The sequence below is a fragment of the Ambystoma mexicanum genome, chromosome 6q, assembly GCF_040938575.1.
Source record: "Ambystoma mexicanum isolate Mex_15411 chromosome 6q, UKY_AmexF1_1, whole genome shotgun sequence".
Lineage (NCBI taxonomy): Eukaryota > Metazoa > Chordata > Amphibia > Caudata > Ambystomatidae > Ambystoma > Ambystoma mexicanum.
Window position 1 is genome coordinate 1,169,293,635 of NC_090937.1, and position 17,743 is coordinate 1,169,311,377.

The 17,743-nt window shown below is 44.0% G+C and overlaps 1 protein-coding gene across 2 annotated transcripts in view; it reads left to right on the forward strand.

Moving 5' to 3' along the window:
• The window catches only part of PDS5A (PDS5 cohesin associated factor A), a 1,291,333-nt gene that overhangs the window by 724,598 nt on the left and 548,992 nt on the right, over positions 1-17,743 (forward strand). For both annotated transcript variants that reach the window (XM_069631774.1, XM_069631773.1), the window contains exon 23: positions 4,869-5,005. In XM_069631774.1, the coding sequence (XP_069487875.1) occupies positions 4,869-5,005 (137 nt within the window). The remainder of the gene's footprint in view (positions 1-4,868; positions 5,006-17,743) is intronic.

Genomic DNA, 17,743 nt, shown 5'->3' on the forward strand with positions numbered 1-17,743 from the left:
ATGTATTGAGCTACACATAACTTATCATTGTTCGGGAAGTATGGGTAAGAAATCACTTCGGAGTTCGTCTTCGTCCGCTGTGCTATGTTAAACGCTACTCCCTCAGGATAGAATACTTTCCTGTCTATATGTAGAGCTTTCACATCTGCAACCTTTCTGCGCGATACCAAACCGAGTAACGTCGCTAACTTCCCCGAGAGTCGTCTACTGGATAAAAGGTAGTTCCTTGGCCATTGCTCGAATAATCGCAGAATCTTGTGAACATCCCATAAGGAAGAATATCTCGGCATGGGAGACTTGCTAACTTTCACCCCTTTCAGCTGCCTTGTAACGGCTGGATGCTCGCCTACTGGAGCCCCGTCCACAAGCTTGTGCCCAGCTGAAATCGCAGATCTATACACTCCTACGGTCCTGAAGGCTTTACCGGCCGTGGGCAGACTAGCTAGAAAGTTTACTACCTGTACTGTAGGTGCTAAAATGGGAGAAATATTCCTCCTCCTGCACCACAATTCCCAGGTTTGCCATGCGGAATTATAGCTCTGGATTGTGGAAGGAGCCCATGATATATTTATAAACTTTGCAGCTTCCTCTGAAAGCCCTGGCATGCACCATCTACGCCTGAAATTCTGCATGCCAACAGCATTCATGTCTGGTCCTGTATTAGAGGATGTGGGGCTCCCCCTGGATCGGATAGGAGATCTGGTCTGAACGCAATCTTCTGAGGGAAATCTGTAGAATGTTCCATCAGAACTGGAAACCAGGCTTGCGATCTCCATTCCGATGTCACTATTACGATCTATGCTTTGTCCCTGCAGACCTTTGCTAGTACCCTCGCCAGCATCGCGAAGGGGGGAAAAGCGTAATGGATCGGACCTCCCCAATGGTGAAGGAAAGCATCTGTCCCTTGCGCCTCCGGGTCTAACTTCCAACTGAAGTATCTCGTCAGGTGAGCTTTCAATCGTGAGGCAAAAAGGTCTATGCGCAGCAGGCCCCATCTCTGCTCTAGCTTCTGGAAGATTGCCCTGTGTAGTTTCCAGTCACTGTAATCTAGCAATTAACAGTATTCAGGGCTCCCGGGAGATTCTCTTCTTTGACCGTTATTCTCCTCTGTATGCAGCTCTGCCAATAGTCCTTCACCAGTTCTGCCAGCATTCTGGATCTTGTGCCTCCTAACTTGCTTATATATCTTAACGCCGATATATTGTCCATTCTTAGGAGGATGCAACATTGTGCCCGGTCCTTGGTAAAAGCTTTTACCGTGAAGGAGCCTGCAAGAAGTTCTAAGCAGTTAATGTGCAGTCCAACTCCTCTTGAGACCATTTTCCCCCATCTCTGCCTGACCGCATCTGGCCCCCCAGCCTGACCTGCCGGCGTCTGACTCTATAATGAGCTCTGGAGCATCCCCAAAAATAGCTCTGCCGTTCCATGCCTCCATGTTGTGGAGACACCAGACCAGCTCTTTCTTTGCTCTCTTCGTCCAGAGGGACTAGTCGATGGTATCTCCAGCCCTTCCTTAAATACTTGATCTTCAGTCTCTGAAGGGCTCGATAATGCAACGGTCCGGGAAAGATCGCTTGAATGGATGCTGCTAGTATTCCCACTACCCTGACTAGATTCCGAAGCAATAAAACCGGCTTCATGAGTGCTGATCTCAGATCTTTTTTTATAGATCTTATCTTGGGCGCCGGAAGCTCTAAGGTTGCTTTCCTTGTATCCATGGTGAACCCTAGAAATTCTAGCCTTTTGGTAGGTTCCAGTTCTGATTTGTCTTTGTTCACTAAGAAGCCCAATCCCGAAATTAGGTCTATTGCCCACCGAACTTGCCTCTGCAACTGGCTCTTGTCCTCTGGCATTAGGAGGATGTCATCTAAGTAGACAATCATCTGAATACCCTGCTCCCGCATTGCCGCTGCTACGGGTCTCCTGAGCTTGGTGAAAGCCATGGCACTGAGGCAAGGCCCAATGGTAGACTTTTGAACTGCCATATCTCGCCTCTCCAAATGAATCTTAGGAAGGGGTGGCATCCTACTGCTATCGGTACTGTTAGATATGCATTTTTAATATCCGGGGCGCCAGACAATTGCCCTTTCTAAGCAGGTCTCCTCGCAGATGGATCCCCTCCATCTTGACGTGTCTGTACACTAACCAACTGTTTAATTCTTTCAAGTTTATCCCAGGACGAATTTTGTCCTTGCGACGAACCAGGAACATGTTGCTCAGAAATGTAAATCCGTGTGGCGTTGCCCTCTGGTGTTCTTCCGCGCTAGGGCCTGAATCTCTTCGTCTAACAATGTTTCTTCTGCCTGGTTATCGGCATGTGCAGAGGAGGAACTGCTTGTTTTGGAGTCTCTAGGAACTCCAGTACGAAACCCTACATTGTCTGTAGGACCCATGCATCTGAAGACAGTTCGGGCCGGCTGCGCAAAGAATGCAGATTCTTGCCCCCTACCGGAGGATAACTCTCTAAGCGCTTGCTCAACTTTTATTGTTCTGGTGCTTTTAGTATCCACAGCCCCGTCGTGCCCGTAAGGTTCTGCCTCTGTTGGGGGGAAAAAGGCGTCCTGCTGGTGCGATTCCCAATACTGCGCCCTGGGTGGGACCTTGGGTCCTTCTGTATTAGGTTTGAACCGGCCAGTCGATCGGCCTCTATATCGACCAGCCCCGGCAAAAAATTCTCCCTGGGAACACTTTCCTGATGGACGCATGAGCCTTTTCCAAGGCTGTGGAAGTCCCGAAAAATGTGTTCATTTCTTTAACAAAAGTGTCTCCCTCCAAAGAGGAGGCCTTGGGCACTCTGCCCTGCCTCGTAAGAAGCCAGGTCACCCAGTTTATTATCCATTTTTAATAGCATGGATCGGCGTCTCTCAGAGGATATTGCACATTTTACGTTCCCCAACATTCAAAATGCCCTTTGGGCCCACTGTGCTAAAATAGCTGGGTCCACTGGTTCTCTGGTGTCTTTCGCCCTTTCTGCTAGGTCCATCACTTACGCGATGGCTCCTGTCCGGTCTAGTAACTTGTCTTGGCATGACTTCCATGCTCGTTCCATACCTTTTCTAGCATCCTTTCCTGCCTTCGTTACGAATGTCAGCATTTTTGGGTTGAGTTCCGGTGTGTCGGCCACCTTCCCTGTTAACTCCGGCCTTGGGCACTCTGCTCTGAGCCAGAATCTGGTGTCTCTTTCTAGAGGCTCCCTCATTTTCTGGGACATGTATAAGGCAACCCTCGGTGAAGGAACCCATTCAGTGGACCTTGGGTGTCTAATGGTGTCCGGTTCAAATATGTCGGACATGTCTTCACCATCTTGGGGACTCTCCACCATGCTGGCTTTTGGCTCGCGGGGAATCTTCTGTACCGGGAGCGGGGAAAGAGCCGTTCTCAATTCGACCGTTATTACGGGGGAATGCGCTACTGCGCATGCGCGCGACTTCACATGAGTGTGTCACGGTCTGAGGAGGAGTACTTCAGTACGCCGCGCCTATCCGCGCTTTGGGAACATATGCTAGTAAATTGTATAACGTTACTGAGAAAATGACAGCTGACGGACTTGTGAGCCCGGCCAGTCAGCTGTGACTGGATTATAATGACTACGATCGAGCGTGCCTACGCGGCGTTCGGAAAAGAACGATCGAACTAGCTCAGCTTAATAAAATAGCCCACAACATTCATATTAATCACAGTATGTGCGCTCTATGTTAAACCTATGTACACCTGCTACGTGTTACTACCCGCACATATACTATGCTAGTAACGCAGTGCAAAATAACAGGGTACTTAGCTGATGGTGCAGCAAAAAAAAGAGGAAGGGACAGCTGGGGGACCCGGATTGGCCAGTGAGATGGAGGCTGGGACTAACAGGCAGCAAGGCCTCATGGGGACTGTAGTATGCCCATCCTTTCGTTTTGTTGTGTTTTCTTTATTTTACACAAGTTGAAACTGTTTTAAAAAAAAAAGAAAGTACGATTTAAAAAGCTGTTGAATATCAGTATTAAAGAAGTTGAAGCATAATGCTCGCCTCCGGTCTTGTCATAGAATTGCTTTCACATATTTTAGTTATAGCTTATAATTGCTGCTCTAATGGGTTCCTATGAAATGTTGAGGAACTGTTTTAAAATGGTGTTTACGTACAACCTAATTATTCTTCCATATGTTATGTTTTCCTTCATTTACGCTTAAGTGTTGTCTTTTTCCTTTGCTCACTGTGTGACTTCTAACTAAAAGATTTCCTTAAGATTCCTAAAAGTGTCACCTTATTTATTCCTCATAGTATTTGGCTGTAGATTTTCCCAATTACCCTTCCTCCAGTTTCTGGGCTCTCTCAACCCCCCTTAACCTCCAAGCAACTACATTTCAATGTTCTCACATTTGCTTTATTGCCCCTCCTGCTGCCTCTGTATGGGTCAACCATCATATTTTTGACGATTTGATGACTTGTACTGCTCTGCCAGCCTTTCATTTACCTATATTTGTGGATGTGCAACACTACTGCAATATCTTTTGACTCTTGAATACAGATGACGTAAGTGTTTCTTCAGGAGAAGCTTGCATTTCTAACTGTTGTTTTATGAGGCTGATGGGGAAAAATGTGCGTTAGTTACGTATTTGATCGATTAGATGATCTATGTCAAATGTTCTTAGGTATGACTTGTTTCCATCCTCGCTACCCAAAGAATTTTTTGGTAGATTAGTCACAATCCTGATACAGTTTACTAAACTATAAGGTGTCCCATATCCGTCTTTGTCAGCTGAATTTCTGTTTTAACTTTATTTCAATATGGGTTTCCATCAGAAAAGTCACACATAGCTTTTTCTTGCTAATATTCGATGAGCCCCTATCTGACTCCTACTTCAAATATTGTTTCCTTCAGGTGCAGGCTATTAAGTTATTGGTGCGTTGGCTACTTGGAATGAAAAACAACCAGTCGAAATCTGCAAATTCTACACTGCGACTGTTATCAGCAATGTTGGTCAGTGAAGGGGACCTGACAGAACAAAAGAGGATAAGGTAGATTCAGACACTATTCCACCACATTGTATGTTAAAGAGTAAGAAAACCTTTGCTAATGCTTCATATATTATCATTTTTAGCTAAAAGAAATGACACTTTCTGAGCAACATTTAGGGAATCGTAAATGTTGCGAAGGCATTTGCCTGTGGGCAGCTATTGAATCAGCCAAGCCAAAAACACAATGTTTGAAGAGTGAGCAAGATGTCTGGATTAGTAATAATATAGACAACACCTATAACAAACTGCATTCTAATCTGTCTCCTGCCAGCTGTCTTGCAAAGTGTTTGTGAGATTTATCCGTGGAGAGTAAACTGTTGGGTACGTAAGATATTGAACTTGAGAGAATATTATTTTCTTTTGGGATGCACTATAATTTGCCCAGCAAAACAGTTCAATTCAGTTTTGCTTCTACGACTGTCTTGTATGAACTGATGTGCATATTGGTTAGGCACCTCAGACTTTGGTGATCTTGAGTCTGGTGTGGCAACATATGAAGTCGTTTTCACCAGAACAAGCAAGCATATTTAATTTATTTGTGCCCTAACGTATACAGAAATATTCTATTCCATTTGCATAACTAGAAACAGGCGGACTAATTGAAATGGAAATTTTTTGTTAGCAGATCCTGGTCAGTTGTCTCAATTCCAGTAAAGATGAAAGGTTGCAGTGACTGGTGGATAACCTTTGCCATCTAGCTCATATAAAGCTGTTAAACAGCTTTCTTCCGATTCTTGTTGTTGGAGAAAGTCACCTTCCCCCACTTTCGGTTACATTTGGGAAGTTTATGCATGTTTTGTAGCCTTTGACAGTTGCCATTAAATTGTGCTGCATGGGTTAATAACCTGAGGTTAAAACTACTGCTCAGAGGAGTGTAAATTCATCAACTAGCTGCTGTTTGAATATTCCCATTGGTCAGGCTAGGAATCCTCAGCAACATTAAGGCAGTTTACATTTAAATGTGAAACTTCAATCAGCTTAGTGTTCTCTTAGATTAGTTTTGGGTTTTATTACCCCACAGCCGAGACTCTCCTAGCTCCAACCCTGGAGTCATCTTCTGATTTTTAGACCACACGTGCAAGTGTTGAGAGATCTCTGAACGTTTCCTTATTCATTTGAAGATCTTTTTCTCTGTTTTTTCATCAAAATGTGTGTGAGTTTGTTCATGTGTGGTAGGTGAGAGTGCTTTTATGTAAACATTTTTAATTACATCCTTGGTACTCCGCTGTTGGGCAAACCCTTGCCACCTTAAGGTTGAGGCCCGTGGGAGATTTCCTCTTCACCCCCAGAATGGCTGATCCTGAACTAAAGGCTAATAAAAGCCTCTTCAAGGGTTGCTCCATCTGCCACTTGAGTAATATCTACGTAAAAGATCAGCATGTACCCAGGACATAATATCAACTTGTGTTGCATCCGCCATTCCTTCTCGAACAAGACCGACCAGGACCGTCATAGAAGGTTGGTGACTTGGCTTGACCAGGTACTGTGCACTCTGGTTCTGTTTGGAGTCCAACTTTTCTCCACCATAGGCCCCAGGAGTGCGCTCTTTTTTTTTTAAAGATGTCTCATGAGGAGACTTCCCATGGGAAAAGGGTGAGAGAAGATGCCACCTACACTCAATCTGACCAGGTTGCACAGGTCAATGTATCTAAGCCACCACATAAAAAGTCTGAGCCCTGAAATAGTGTGGTAACTGCCTCATTGATGGCCCTCAGTCTGCAACACTCATCTACGAAGACAACTACTCTGTTGGCCCTCCCTACGGTGACCAAGCGCAACAAGTCTGCATTCATCCAGTTGACTTTCTCGTACAATACTCTGTTAATGGTCTCATCGACATTGTCCGCCACTTCTTCGACATAAAAGACCTACGTTGACGACCGCTATAGCTTCGTCGACCACAAAACCTTCTATTTCTTAGGCTGATGCTCGACCACGAGTCCCATCCGTTTCTTCTGGCTGTCCTCGACAAAACCTTATGTTGCACCTGGCCTTTCTTGGGTGCCACCTGAGGACATCCTGGAACAAGTCACACTGATTTTGCTGGCCCAGAAGGGGTGTTTTCCCATGAAGAGGAAGTATTTTCTTCACTACCCCCTGCACAGCCTTTGCCAGCGCAACCACCAATCACGCAGCCCCCACATACTCCTTTTTCTCGGACTATCCCTTAGACTGCACCTGGACCCAGGCCAAACGGAAGCACATTCTCTATCACTGGACATCTTGTCTACTGTGCAGACTCTAGTGCCAGAATTGCAGTAGAGAGTACAGTTGGTCCTGCCTCCTCCACAAGATCTCCCTGCTTATCTTGCTCCTCCTCGATGCGGCAGCCATGTATGTTACCTCTGCATCCTCCCGTCGATCTGATTCTGATTCTGAGAATGAGGACGACACCTCTCAACTCATAAAACGGATGAGTTTGTTGCCTTCCTTCCAGCGCATAGCGTACGTAATGATCCACCCATCAGAGATTCCTCACTTGAAAAGATAGGTATTTTTCATTCTCTTATGTCCAAGGCTACTAGAATGTTTGATCTGCTGCCTGAAGAGATAAAGGTTGGCTTCTTGTACCAGCACAGTGAACAGGCACGGAGGACTGTTGTCTCTATCCCTGTACTCCATGGCATTTGGGAGGATGGCCTCCCTGTAGCATTGTTTCTGCCAGGGTTCCAGAGTTCTGCATTCTATTTTTCACCTTCTCATCCATCTGTGGGGAGAGTGGAACATGGAACATGGAATGCTGGAGGAAAGATGCTTAGCAGGAATGTTATAACATCAATTTGTTCTTGTGCTGTTTGAGGCGGTGGGCTAAATGTCCAACTTAAATAAACTTTCTCATCCATCATTTCAGTGGCGACAAGGATGGGATTGAGACCAGAACGGCAGTCCACTGAATAGCCATTAATTCCAGCAATATATTGAAAGCGCAGCAAATTGCGTATTGTGACCAGAGACACTTAAACACCACTAACGGACCATTCCAGTGCGGAAGCTAGGAAGCAGAGCCTCAAACTGTGACCAATTGGGAACGTGATCTGCAACATATTGACTGTGAGTGCAACTTTTGATGGTGCGGATGGCGCGGATGGCACCGTTCATCTAAAAGTTGAGCAGATTATTTGGATTCCAAAAGTTACATGTGCTGCGCAAACATAATCTATTACTTTAATTCATGCACAAAGATTCCATGCTGAGTTGCAAGCACCTTCATGCATCATTACTGTGATTACATGCTCACTACTCGCGACTTCTGAAACTAAGCGCGAGATCACAACATTCTCTGGCAGGCATTTTTCCATCCAAGCGTCTAACTGTAACTAGGCTGCACAGTGACGTACGTGCTGAAGAGGAAAGGACCCTCATGCGTCACGAGTATGTGACACCATTTTAGTTTCCTTGACCACTATATACTCCGCATGTAACAAAATGCGGAACAACCTTTTCAATTAATCGCGCCTTACGAAAAGTGAATACCTTCAACAGAAACGTTTCCGCTTTAAGTACATGATATGAGAATAATTCAACCATTTCCATACTGTGCAATAAATGTCATGTTCTACTGAAACTGACTGAACTTGATGCAAAGTTAAACGCACATGTATTACTGAAGGTTAAACCAATCAGAAGTGTGTACACAAGTAATAAGAGGACTCAAGGAAACAATCTAATGTGAATGTTTGTTGGGGGGGGGGGGAATATAGATATATATATGTATATATATATATATATATATTCCATTAATTACAGCACAAAAATCACTAAATCTATCTGAGCGAGCCAGTGGTACATTGGAAAAAGATGGAATAAACGTTGGATTACTTTTTGCCAGTGAACAGAATTTTATTTTTACTTCTACACTGTTTAGGGAATTATAGGCAGGAGCAGTTTGAGAATCTTCCATCTTTGTCAGAAGAGTCAGGGGGACTGAAAGAATATGAAAGATGTGTTAAAATGCTGGACTTACATTATGAAAAATCTGTGAGTATTATCCTTGAAAGATACCACTTTGACAAACGAAAGCAAAGAGCTGGTGAGACTGTAGAACAATTTATTACTGCCTTACGTGGATTAGCGACTTTGTGTGAGTTTGGCAATAATTTGGATGAGCGACTACGAGAACAGTTTATGCTAGAATGCAATGACAGCAAAGTGATAGAAGCATTGTGGTCTAAGGGAAATCTATCCTCGGAAGTTCTCAGTTGCCAAAGAAGTAGAACATACTAACACATGTGTGAAAGAACTTGAAAGAAGAGTTGAAACTGAGAGCAAGAAAGAGGAGGTATCTCAAATACCAGAAGTTTTGGTAGTACAAGAAAAGAGCACAAACAGAAGGAGACAAGTTGTCAAAAAGATGCATTATATGTGAAGAAAAAAGGAACCAGATATAAAGAGAAGAGAAAATAATGGCAGACGATGTTATTGATGAGATGGTGTAAATCATCTAGCAAGAAGTGAAAAATGTCCTGGTCTTAAAGAAAAATGCAAGAGATGTAATAAAAATGGCACTTTACAAACTGTTGTAGAACGAAAATGGAGAATATAGAGTGCATTTATGAACTGTGTGAGGAGGTAGAAGAATGTACCTTTTTAGTTGAAGACCCAAAGATCAATGTAGTTGAAGATGCAGATGTTGAAAACCCCATGGCACCTATACAAATTGGTCGCACTAATTTTAGCATGGTAATTGATTCTGTTGCCAAGAATACCTTGTTGCCTTGAATACTTTTCGAGAAAAACTTCAAGTTACGTACCACTTTGAAGGAGATTGATGTGAAACCTATTGCCTATGGTGGTAAACGCATTGAATTACAAGGGTTGTTTTGGTCAACTATGAAATTCAAGGACAGGACAGCCAAAGGAAAAATATTTTTGCAAAAAAATGAATGCATCCATTGTTGAGCTGGTCTCATCGAAGATTAAAAATAAAACTGGATCCCAATGCTGAGGAGATGGCATATGCAGTGGATAAAGAAGCATCATCTGCACAGTTTGAACAACATCCTGTTTTTAGACAGGAACTTGGCAGTTTAAGGAACTTTAGGCTCAAAATTTGCAAGAGAAATGACACCATTCCTGTGGTACAAAATGTGAGACTAGTTATTTTGGCAATCAATGCTGCCGTGAAAGAAGAACTTGAGAAGATGGAAGCACAAGGGGTGATAGAGTGGAATGGCTTGAATGGGTTTCGCCATTAGTAATAGTACACAAACCCAATGGAATACTTGGGTTGTGTATAGACCTCAGATCTGTGAACAAATGTGATTCCAGACAGGCTTCCCTGCCCAACATAGCGGAAATGCTGGGCACGATTATATATGCCAAGGTAATGAGTACTTAAGATCTGAAATAGCGTACCATCAGATCATGTTACATCATCTATCCAGAAATGTTACAGCTTTCATTACCACTGAGGGTTTATTCCAGTGTAGAAGGATGCCTTTCAGGCTAGTATCTGCAGCAGCAGTATTTCAGCGTATAATGTAGCAATTATTTCATCATATGCAAGGGGTACTATGTTTCCAAGATGATGTGTTAGTTTATGGAAAGAATCAAGAAGAACGTGATAGTAGGATTCGTAATGTTTTAGGCATTTTCCAAGAAGCTGGTCTTACCCTCAGCAAGGATAAGTGCAAATTTAATAGATCCAATATACAATATCTAGGTCATGAAATTTCTGATAAAGGTATCAAACCCAAAGAAGAGTTGGTGGACACCATTCTCATGTTTCCCAGCCCTGATAATAAAGAGAGTCATCTCGTTTTTGGGTATGGCTGAATATTACACCATTTTTATTCCAGACTCGGCAAGCAAACGTTTTCATATGAGAAAGCTAGTCAAGAAAAATGAAAAATGCAATATTTGACTGGGATGATACACTGCGAACAGAGAGCAGGGTAGGGTAGGCGGGGTGGCAATTATCGCCAAAGATACCCTTACCCTGTTTAGGGTGACTCCATGCTGTAGTGGGTGTGAAGTTTTGCACCTGAAATTGGTGTTCTCCCCTAACAACTGTCTTAACTTAATAGCCATCTACAGACCACCGGCGTTGGTCTCGGATTTCTCATTGGAACTTTGTTCACACTTAACACCCGAAGTTCCACTAATGTGTCCACAGTTGTTATGGGAGATTTCAATTTCTGGCGGGGGAATACGAATGACAAAGGAGCTATCGCTTTTGAAAAAGCTCTTAACAATCTGGAAATTAAAGTTCTAAACGAAGAACCTACCACCCCTCAGGGCAACCAGCTGGGTTGGTTGTGTGGATATAATATACTCCTCTAAGACTGCAGAACCACGGCCTGTATTTGGAGCGATCATTACCTGGTAGCTGCAATCATAAAATTGCCAATTCACTCTCACCAAGATAATCCCCATATACAAGTAGTTAACGGAAATTTTTAAAATTTGAATAAGGCACAGCTCAAGTCATGCACTGATAAAATATTGTGCTCCTTTCAGGAGCATAAGTGCGTGACTCCTTTAGACAAATACAATAAGTATGTTCTAGAGCTGGTGGAGGCAGAGGCCCCTCTTAAAACCAAATTAGCCAGGAAAAACAATAGCCAAAAACGGTTCACTACTAAGCTCCATACATTAAAGAAGGAAAAACGGACTCTGGTGAGGAAATGGATTTTAGAGAAATCGGAGAATAGTAAAAACAATTGGAAAATAAAGGATAAGGAATACAGAGATAAAATCAAGACAGCAAAGGCTAATTTCTTTAATTCAGAAATTGAAAACGCAGTCAACAAGACTAGCAAACTCTTCGACATATTGAAGAGTGTTGACAAACCTGAAAGTCTCACCCTCCCATTTATGCCCACAGAGGAGGATTGTAATGCTGTTTTAAATGCTTTTCAAGCCAAAATGGAAAAAAACACAACAAAATATTATCAATGCTAGAACCTCTGTTAATCAGGACATTCTATCAATTGAATTGGAGGCTATTACTAAAGAACAGCTTTTTAAGTTTGACTCCATTACAGAAGTAGAATTGCTTGAGGTGTTGAATAACATGAAACCTACTACCTGTGCAGAAAATATTCTACCACCTAGTATTATTCTCCAACATAAAGACATCTTTGCCCCCATTCTTCTGAGAATTGTTAATGCCTCGTTTAAGGAGGGCCTAGTGCCCAAGGAACTCAAGAAGATCACCATCACTCCTCTTGTAAAGAAAGCTGGCCTGGACCCAAAGGATCCAGCAAACCTACGGCCAATAACGAAATCTAATTTTGTCCTTAAATTATTGGACAAGGTAGCAACGCAGCAACTACAACGTTTTGTAGAAAACCATGAATCTTTGCACCAGCAACAATCAGGTTTTAGAGCGTCCCACAGCACCAAGACTGCTATGTTAGACCTGCAGAATCAGATGCTGAGTTTGGTAGATAAGAATAAGATAGGGATGCTGATACTCCTAGACTTAAGTGCAGCTTTCGATCTAGTGGACCATCAACTCCTTATTAGGGCACTCAGGGAGAATGTGGGTTGTTCCGAAGGGGCAATTGATTGGCTACTATCATTTTTATTGGACTGCCAAGCTAGAGTCCATTGGGGCAGCAACTGTTCCGATTTTTGTGACCTTCTTTTCGGCGTGCCTCAAGGGGCCAGTCTGTCGCCAATGTTGTTTAACATATAAATGCGTACTTTGTGCAGCATTCTGGTTAAGGCGGGGGTGTCATTCACGAATTACGCAGACGATACCCAGCTTGTTTTTAATTGGGGGGTAGTCATCACACTGCTGATAGCGATCTGATTGGAAGGGTATGCAAGACAATAGACTGGATGCAGGCAAATTGGATGTGCCTGAATGACACAAAGACCAAACTGATGTTGTTCGGCTCCAGTCTTCAGTTGGCTAACCTGGGGGCAGAGTATAAATCCTTTCAAATCAAGGATGCCACCATTTCTGTGGCTTCTAAAGTGAAAACTCTGGGTATGATGGTTAACTCTGCGGTTAACTCGGACGCCCAGACTAGCTGTCTCCAAAAAAATATGGCGTACTATTTGAGGCTAATGAAATCAATCAAGCCGTTCCTCAATGAAAGCAATCTGGCTACCATAGCCAGAGCAATTATTCCATCACGGCTCGACTATGGTAATGCTCTGTTGTTAGGGGCCTCTTCTAAGGACCTAACCAGATGCCAGGTGATTCAGAATAATGCAGTCAGGCTAGTCAAAAACCTGAAGAAGAAAGATCATGTCACAGCTGATAGGGTGTCTCTTCACTGGCTCAGAGTTGAGGAACGTATAAAGTTCAAGGCTCTATCTCTGGTACACAAATGCCTCTACGGCAAAGCACCGGATTACTTGAAAAATAGCTTAGTGCTCTATTCACCCACGAGACGACTACGCTCGGAAGGAAAGTGCCTTCTGGTTGTGCCCAAGTTTAAGTTGAAATTTGGGCTGGGCAGATCCTTTCTAGTGCTTGGTCCCCAATTGTGGAATAGCCTTTCTGAAACCCTGAGGTCAGAATTCAGCCACCTTGCTTTCAGGAAACTGTTGAAGACGCATCTTTTTAGATAAGAATCCGGGAGTACGCCGTTAGTGGATTGTTCGATTCCAAGGTATCTGACTCACTATGCCCGCCCATGTAGCTCTTTTTTTGTGTATTGTCTCAAGCACCCTGATGCCCTCAGGCTATCGGGGCTATATAAAAATAAATACATAAAAAAATACATACACATGATCAGTTTGAATGTGAATTTAGCAAGATAAAGGGAGATTTATATAGTTCACCCACTTTCAAGTCTTTTAATCCCAATAAGAAGAGTATTTTTCACTACAGATGCAAGTAATCATGGTTTGGGAGCTGTACTATCCCAAGTACAAGGTGGAATTGAGTATCCCATTGCAATTAGAGGCCTCCCACTATGAAAGATCCCTTTATGGCCCCTCTGAAAAATACAATTTCGAGAAACCATACACAGCCCTAGATGGCGCCCCCAAATGTCTGCCAGCTGAGCCCAGATTCTGATGCCCCTGTGGTGGCTTGCAAAAAGCTCTGCTAACCCTTCTTCCCCTGTGTACTGTTCCACCTGACAAAGAAGGGAACAGGTCGTAGACACTGATATCGAGAACTAAGAAGTGGTGTTTTCGGATGACGAGGAGGAAGTCCTTGCATCACCATTGCCTGCCCAGCCTCTGCCAACACTGCCATGTGCTCTGGCTACTCAGCCTGCATCTGGCCCCAATAAACAGGAGCCACATTCTCCATTACTGGGCATCTCGTCTCCTCTGCAGACTCTGGTGTCCGTACATTGGTCCCACCACCGCCCCATGAGCCCCTTCTTCCCTCAGCTCTTCTTAGACGCCACAGCCTTCACATCCTCTTGTTGAGCCCTCTGATTCTGAGACTGAGGATGACGCTTCTAAAGGCTGAGCCTCCACTCACACAATGGATGAGTTTGATGACCTCATACCAACGCATGGCAAACCTGATGATCCAACCTTAAGAGCTTCCACATCTTACGTTTCATTCCCTTGTGTTTAAGCTACTAGACTGTTTGATCTTCTTCAGGAACAAAGGAAGGAAGGCTTCATGTACCAGCGCAGGGAACCGGCACAGAAGACTGTTGTTGTCTTTCCCTGACATCTGGGAGGATGGCCTCCTAACTATGAAAAATCCCTTTACAGCACTTCCGAAAAAGGACAGATTCAAGTAGAATTGCAAGGCCCCAGTCGGCACCCCCAAATGTCTACAAGCACAGCCAGGATTCTGTGGTGTCTGCAGCTGCTCGAAAACCTTCTGCCAACCCTTCTTCCCCTGCTGTTCGAAAGCTGGGAGGCAGCTGGATGCTTTTGGTAAGTGCATTATTTCCACTGTGGTCAGGACGACTTAAGCTGCCATCTGCTTGGCCATTCTGTCCAGCTACGACAGAGAATTGTTACAAGCTGGACCCTGTTCATTTCTCGCCATATAAGAAGTAGGAGGCTTTTAAACTTCTTTGTGAGGGTGAGGCCACTTCAGACAGCGCCATCTCAGTTGCAGTAGACCTTGGTAACGCTGGCTACCGTCAAATGGGTAATGGTGTGGTGCTGCGCCGACAGGGCTAGCTAAAAGCTACCAACTTCTGTCCAGCAGTTCAAGCTAAAATTCTCAATATGCCTTTTGACGGCAAAGATCTCTTTGCTAAAAAGGTTGACTACACTCTCCAGGCCATCAAGACTGGCGCTGACACTACCCAGTCTTTGGGTACACTGCAGCAGTGCCGACAGTCCTTTCGTCCAGGAAAGTCTTGTTTTTCAATATCGAACAGTGCTTGCCATCTACCCCGGCAGAACACTTGCTGCATTTGCTGGACCTCATGCAGGCTTTGAAGTATTCGGTCACCCGCACCAAGCAACTTCAAAAGTCATCTCAATTGTTTGTGGCTTTTGATCCCATGGCTCCAAGCAAACTGCCGTTTAAGTATTTCATCTCCCATTTAGCTATCGGCTTGCGTGTCCTACTGCTACTGCAGCGCTAAGAGACCGCTTCTGGGTTGGCCTAGGGTGCACTGCACAATAGCGGTTTCTTCCACTTCTGCCTTCCTCTCTGGTGTCCTACTGTTGGATATCTGCAGGCCGGTCATATTGAAATCTGTCCACACGTTCACAAGGTTCTATTGCGTCGAGAGGGATGAACGAGCAGTGCTCAGCCATGAAGTTGTGCCTTTTGTTTTCACCCAGGTATTGAATTGTATGTGTATACTGTTTGGTAATCTATTCAAACATCATGTGAATCTATGAATGGTTCAAGGATGATGTTACAAGTTAATTACTTATAACTCCTGTTCTTTGGCATTGGTATCTTTCACTCACATGCTACCCTCCTGCCTAACTTGCTTATGGATCTTGTTGGCACATATTGCCACGTTCACATGTAGTATGCTAAATCTGAAGGAAGCCTCCAGGGATTGTAGCTAAGGGATTCTCTGCCTATTGACTTTGGGGCCATATGATCCAAAATGACTCTGAGAACACTAAAGTGATTGCAGTTTCAAATTTGAATGTAATCTGCCTTAATGTTGCTGAGTATTCCCAGCCTGATTGGGAGTATTAAAACAGCGTGTTAATTTATGAAAGACACCAATACTGGAAAGCAGGATTTACAATTAATTTAACTACTTCCTTAGTTTGCACACATTAGGTGAGCACATTAAAGGTGCAAACACTTATGACAGCATGATTTATCACCATATGTCTAATGCATAGCGTAATCCCACAGATTCCTCATCTTCAGATATATCCTGCCCAGTACAGCTGGCATTGGTAACTTTTCCCCTAGCTAGGGACATTGTGTGCCTCTGTGCCAGTCGACATTGGTTGTCTATTCAACAACTATGGAAGTGACTGTGTCCATAGTATACAAATGGCATATCACACCCCATGACCTAATTTCCTTCTTTGTGTGTGCTCAACACGCTGCTTTTGGAACACTCTCTCCTCCTCAAAGTTTTCTCTGCATCATTTTTTTATGTGAAAAAACATGTCAGGCTCAGGGTTCAAGTGCTGCAGGGACTCTAAATGTCAAAGATGTCAATAACCAACCCCACACAATCTGCAATGGCAGGTCACTATGTCACAGGGTGGTGTTCCTGTTCAGCAATGAAAACCAAAGCCCCTCAAATTGCGTTGCAAGATTGGCCCTCGGCCACTCCCTCTGAAGAATAGATAGACTCCCTCCACAGAAGATGTTCGTCAGAGGAGGGAAAGGCGTCAGGCCTTTCCACATTCACAGAGGTTCATAAGGGAAGAAAGAAAAATCATAAACAATACCACAAGTAGACCTACTGTAGTCGTTGGTCCCGCCACTGTTCATCCTCGGATATAAAAAGAAAAGGAAGCACTGTTCACGCCGGGATGAAACCTCATAATTCGAAAGACTTGAGGATGTCCGAAGGCAGTTTTGTCTGTGGAAGAGTGGGGAAAAATGTAGATTACAAATGCTGGTTATTTTCTTGAAGGTGTCAATGGCCATTACCTTGATGCCAGGGTGTAAAGAAGGGCCCACCTCGATGGCAAAGGTGGCCTGCTACAGAAAAGAGTAGAATGGTTACTACGCCAGATTTACACCCCATACTGTCTAAGAAAATGGTGATTGAACTTGTAATGCCAAAGGCTAGACCTATATCGGCCGAAACCTCTGCACTAAGATAGTCGAGGCACAGTATACCCAAGGGCCACCCATTTACTGTGGTCACATTGCCATAAGCTCTGGCGAAAGAAGTTGGTACTTTCAGACAGTGCAGCAAATTTGCAACAATTTCACCTGATACTTTCTAGCCGTAAGGCCAATCCCATGACCAATCAGCTAATTGCTCAACCAAACTATAGACGATCCAATCTTTGTGGATCCAGAGACGGTTGATTTTGTAATAAAGCTCCGAAATGCGAGTGGTCTCAATACCTCCCTGTATCTTGATATTGCAAAAGCTTTGCTGTAACACCCGAACCAGACCATTCAAAAGTTAGTTGAAATCTTGGGGCCCGGCGCCCCATGTAGCACTATGAATCCACACACTTTGACAAAGGACAGAGAGAATGAGGGTCTTTTTATTTCAATCCAGCCATTACAGACCCAATAACAAAGCTATGGAGAAGGCCTTGCTCTGTGCTGACTGTAAACAGAGAGCTGGCAAGAAAGTGCAAACCGGCCTGTGATCCAATCTGTCGACGCAGCAACCCGGAAAGCTTGGTGGTCCAGGCCTCTTCTTGGTATGCCCATCCTTGCACCCGGATAGGAGAAGTACG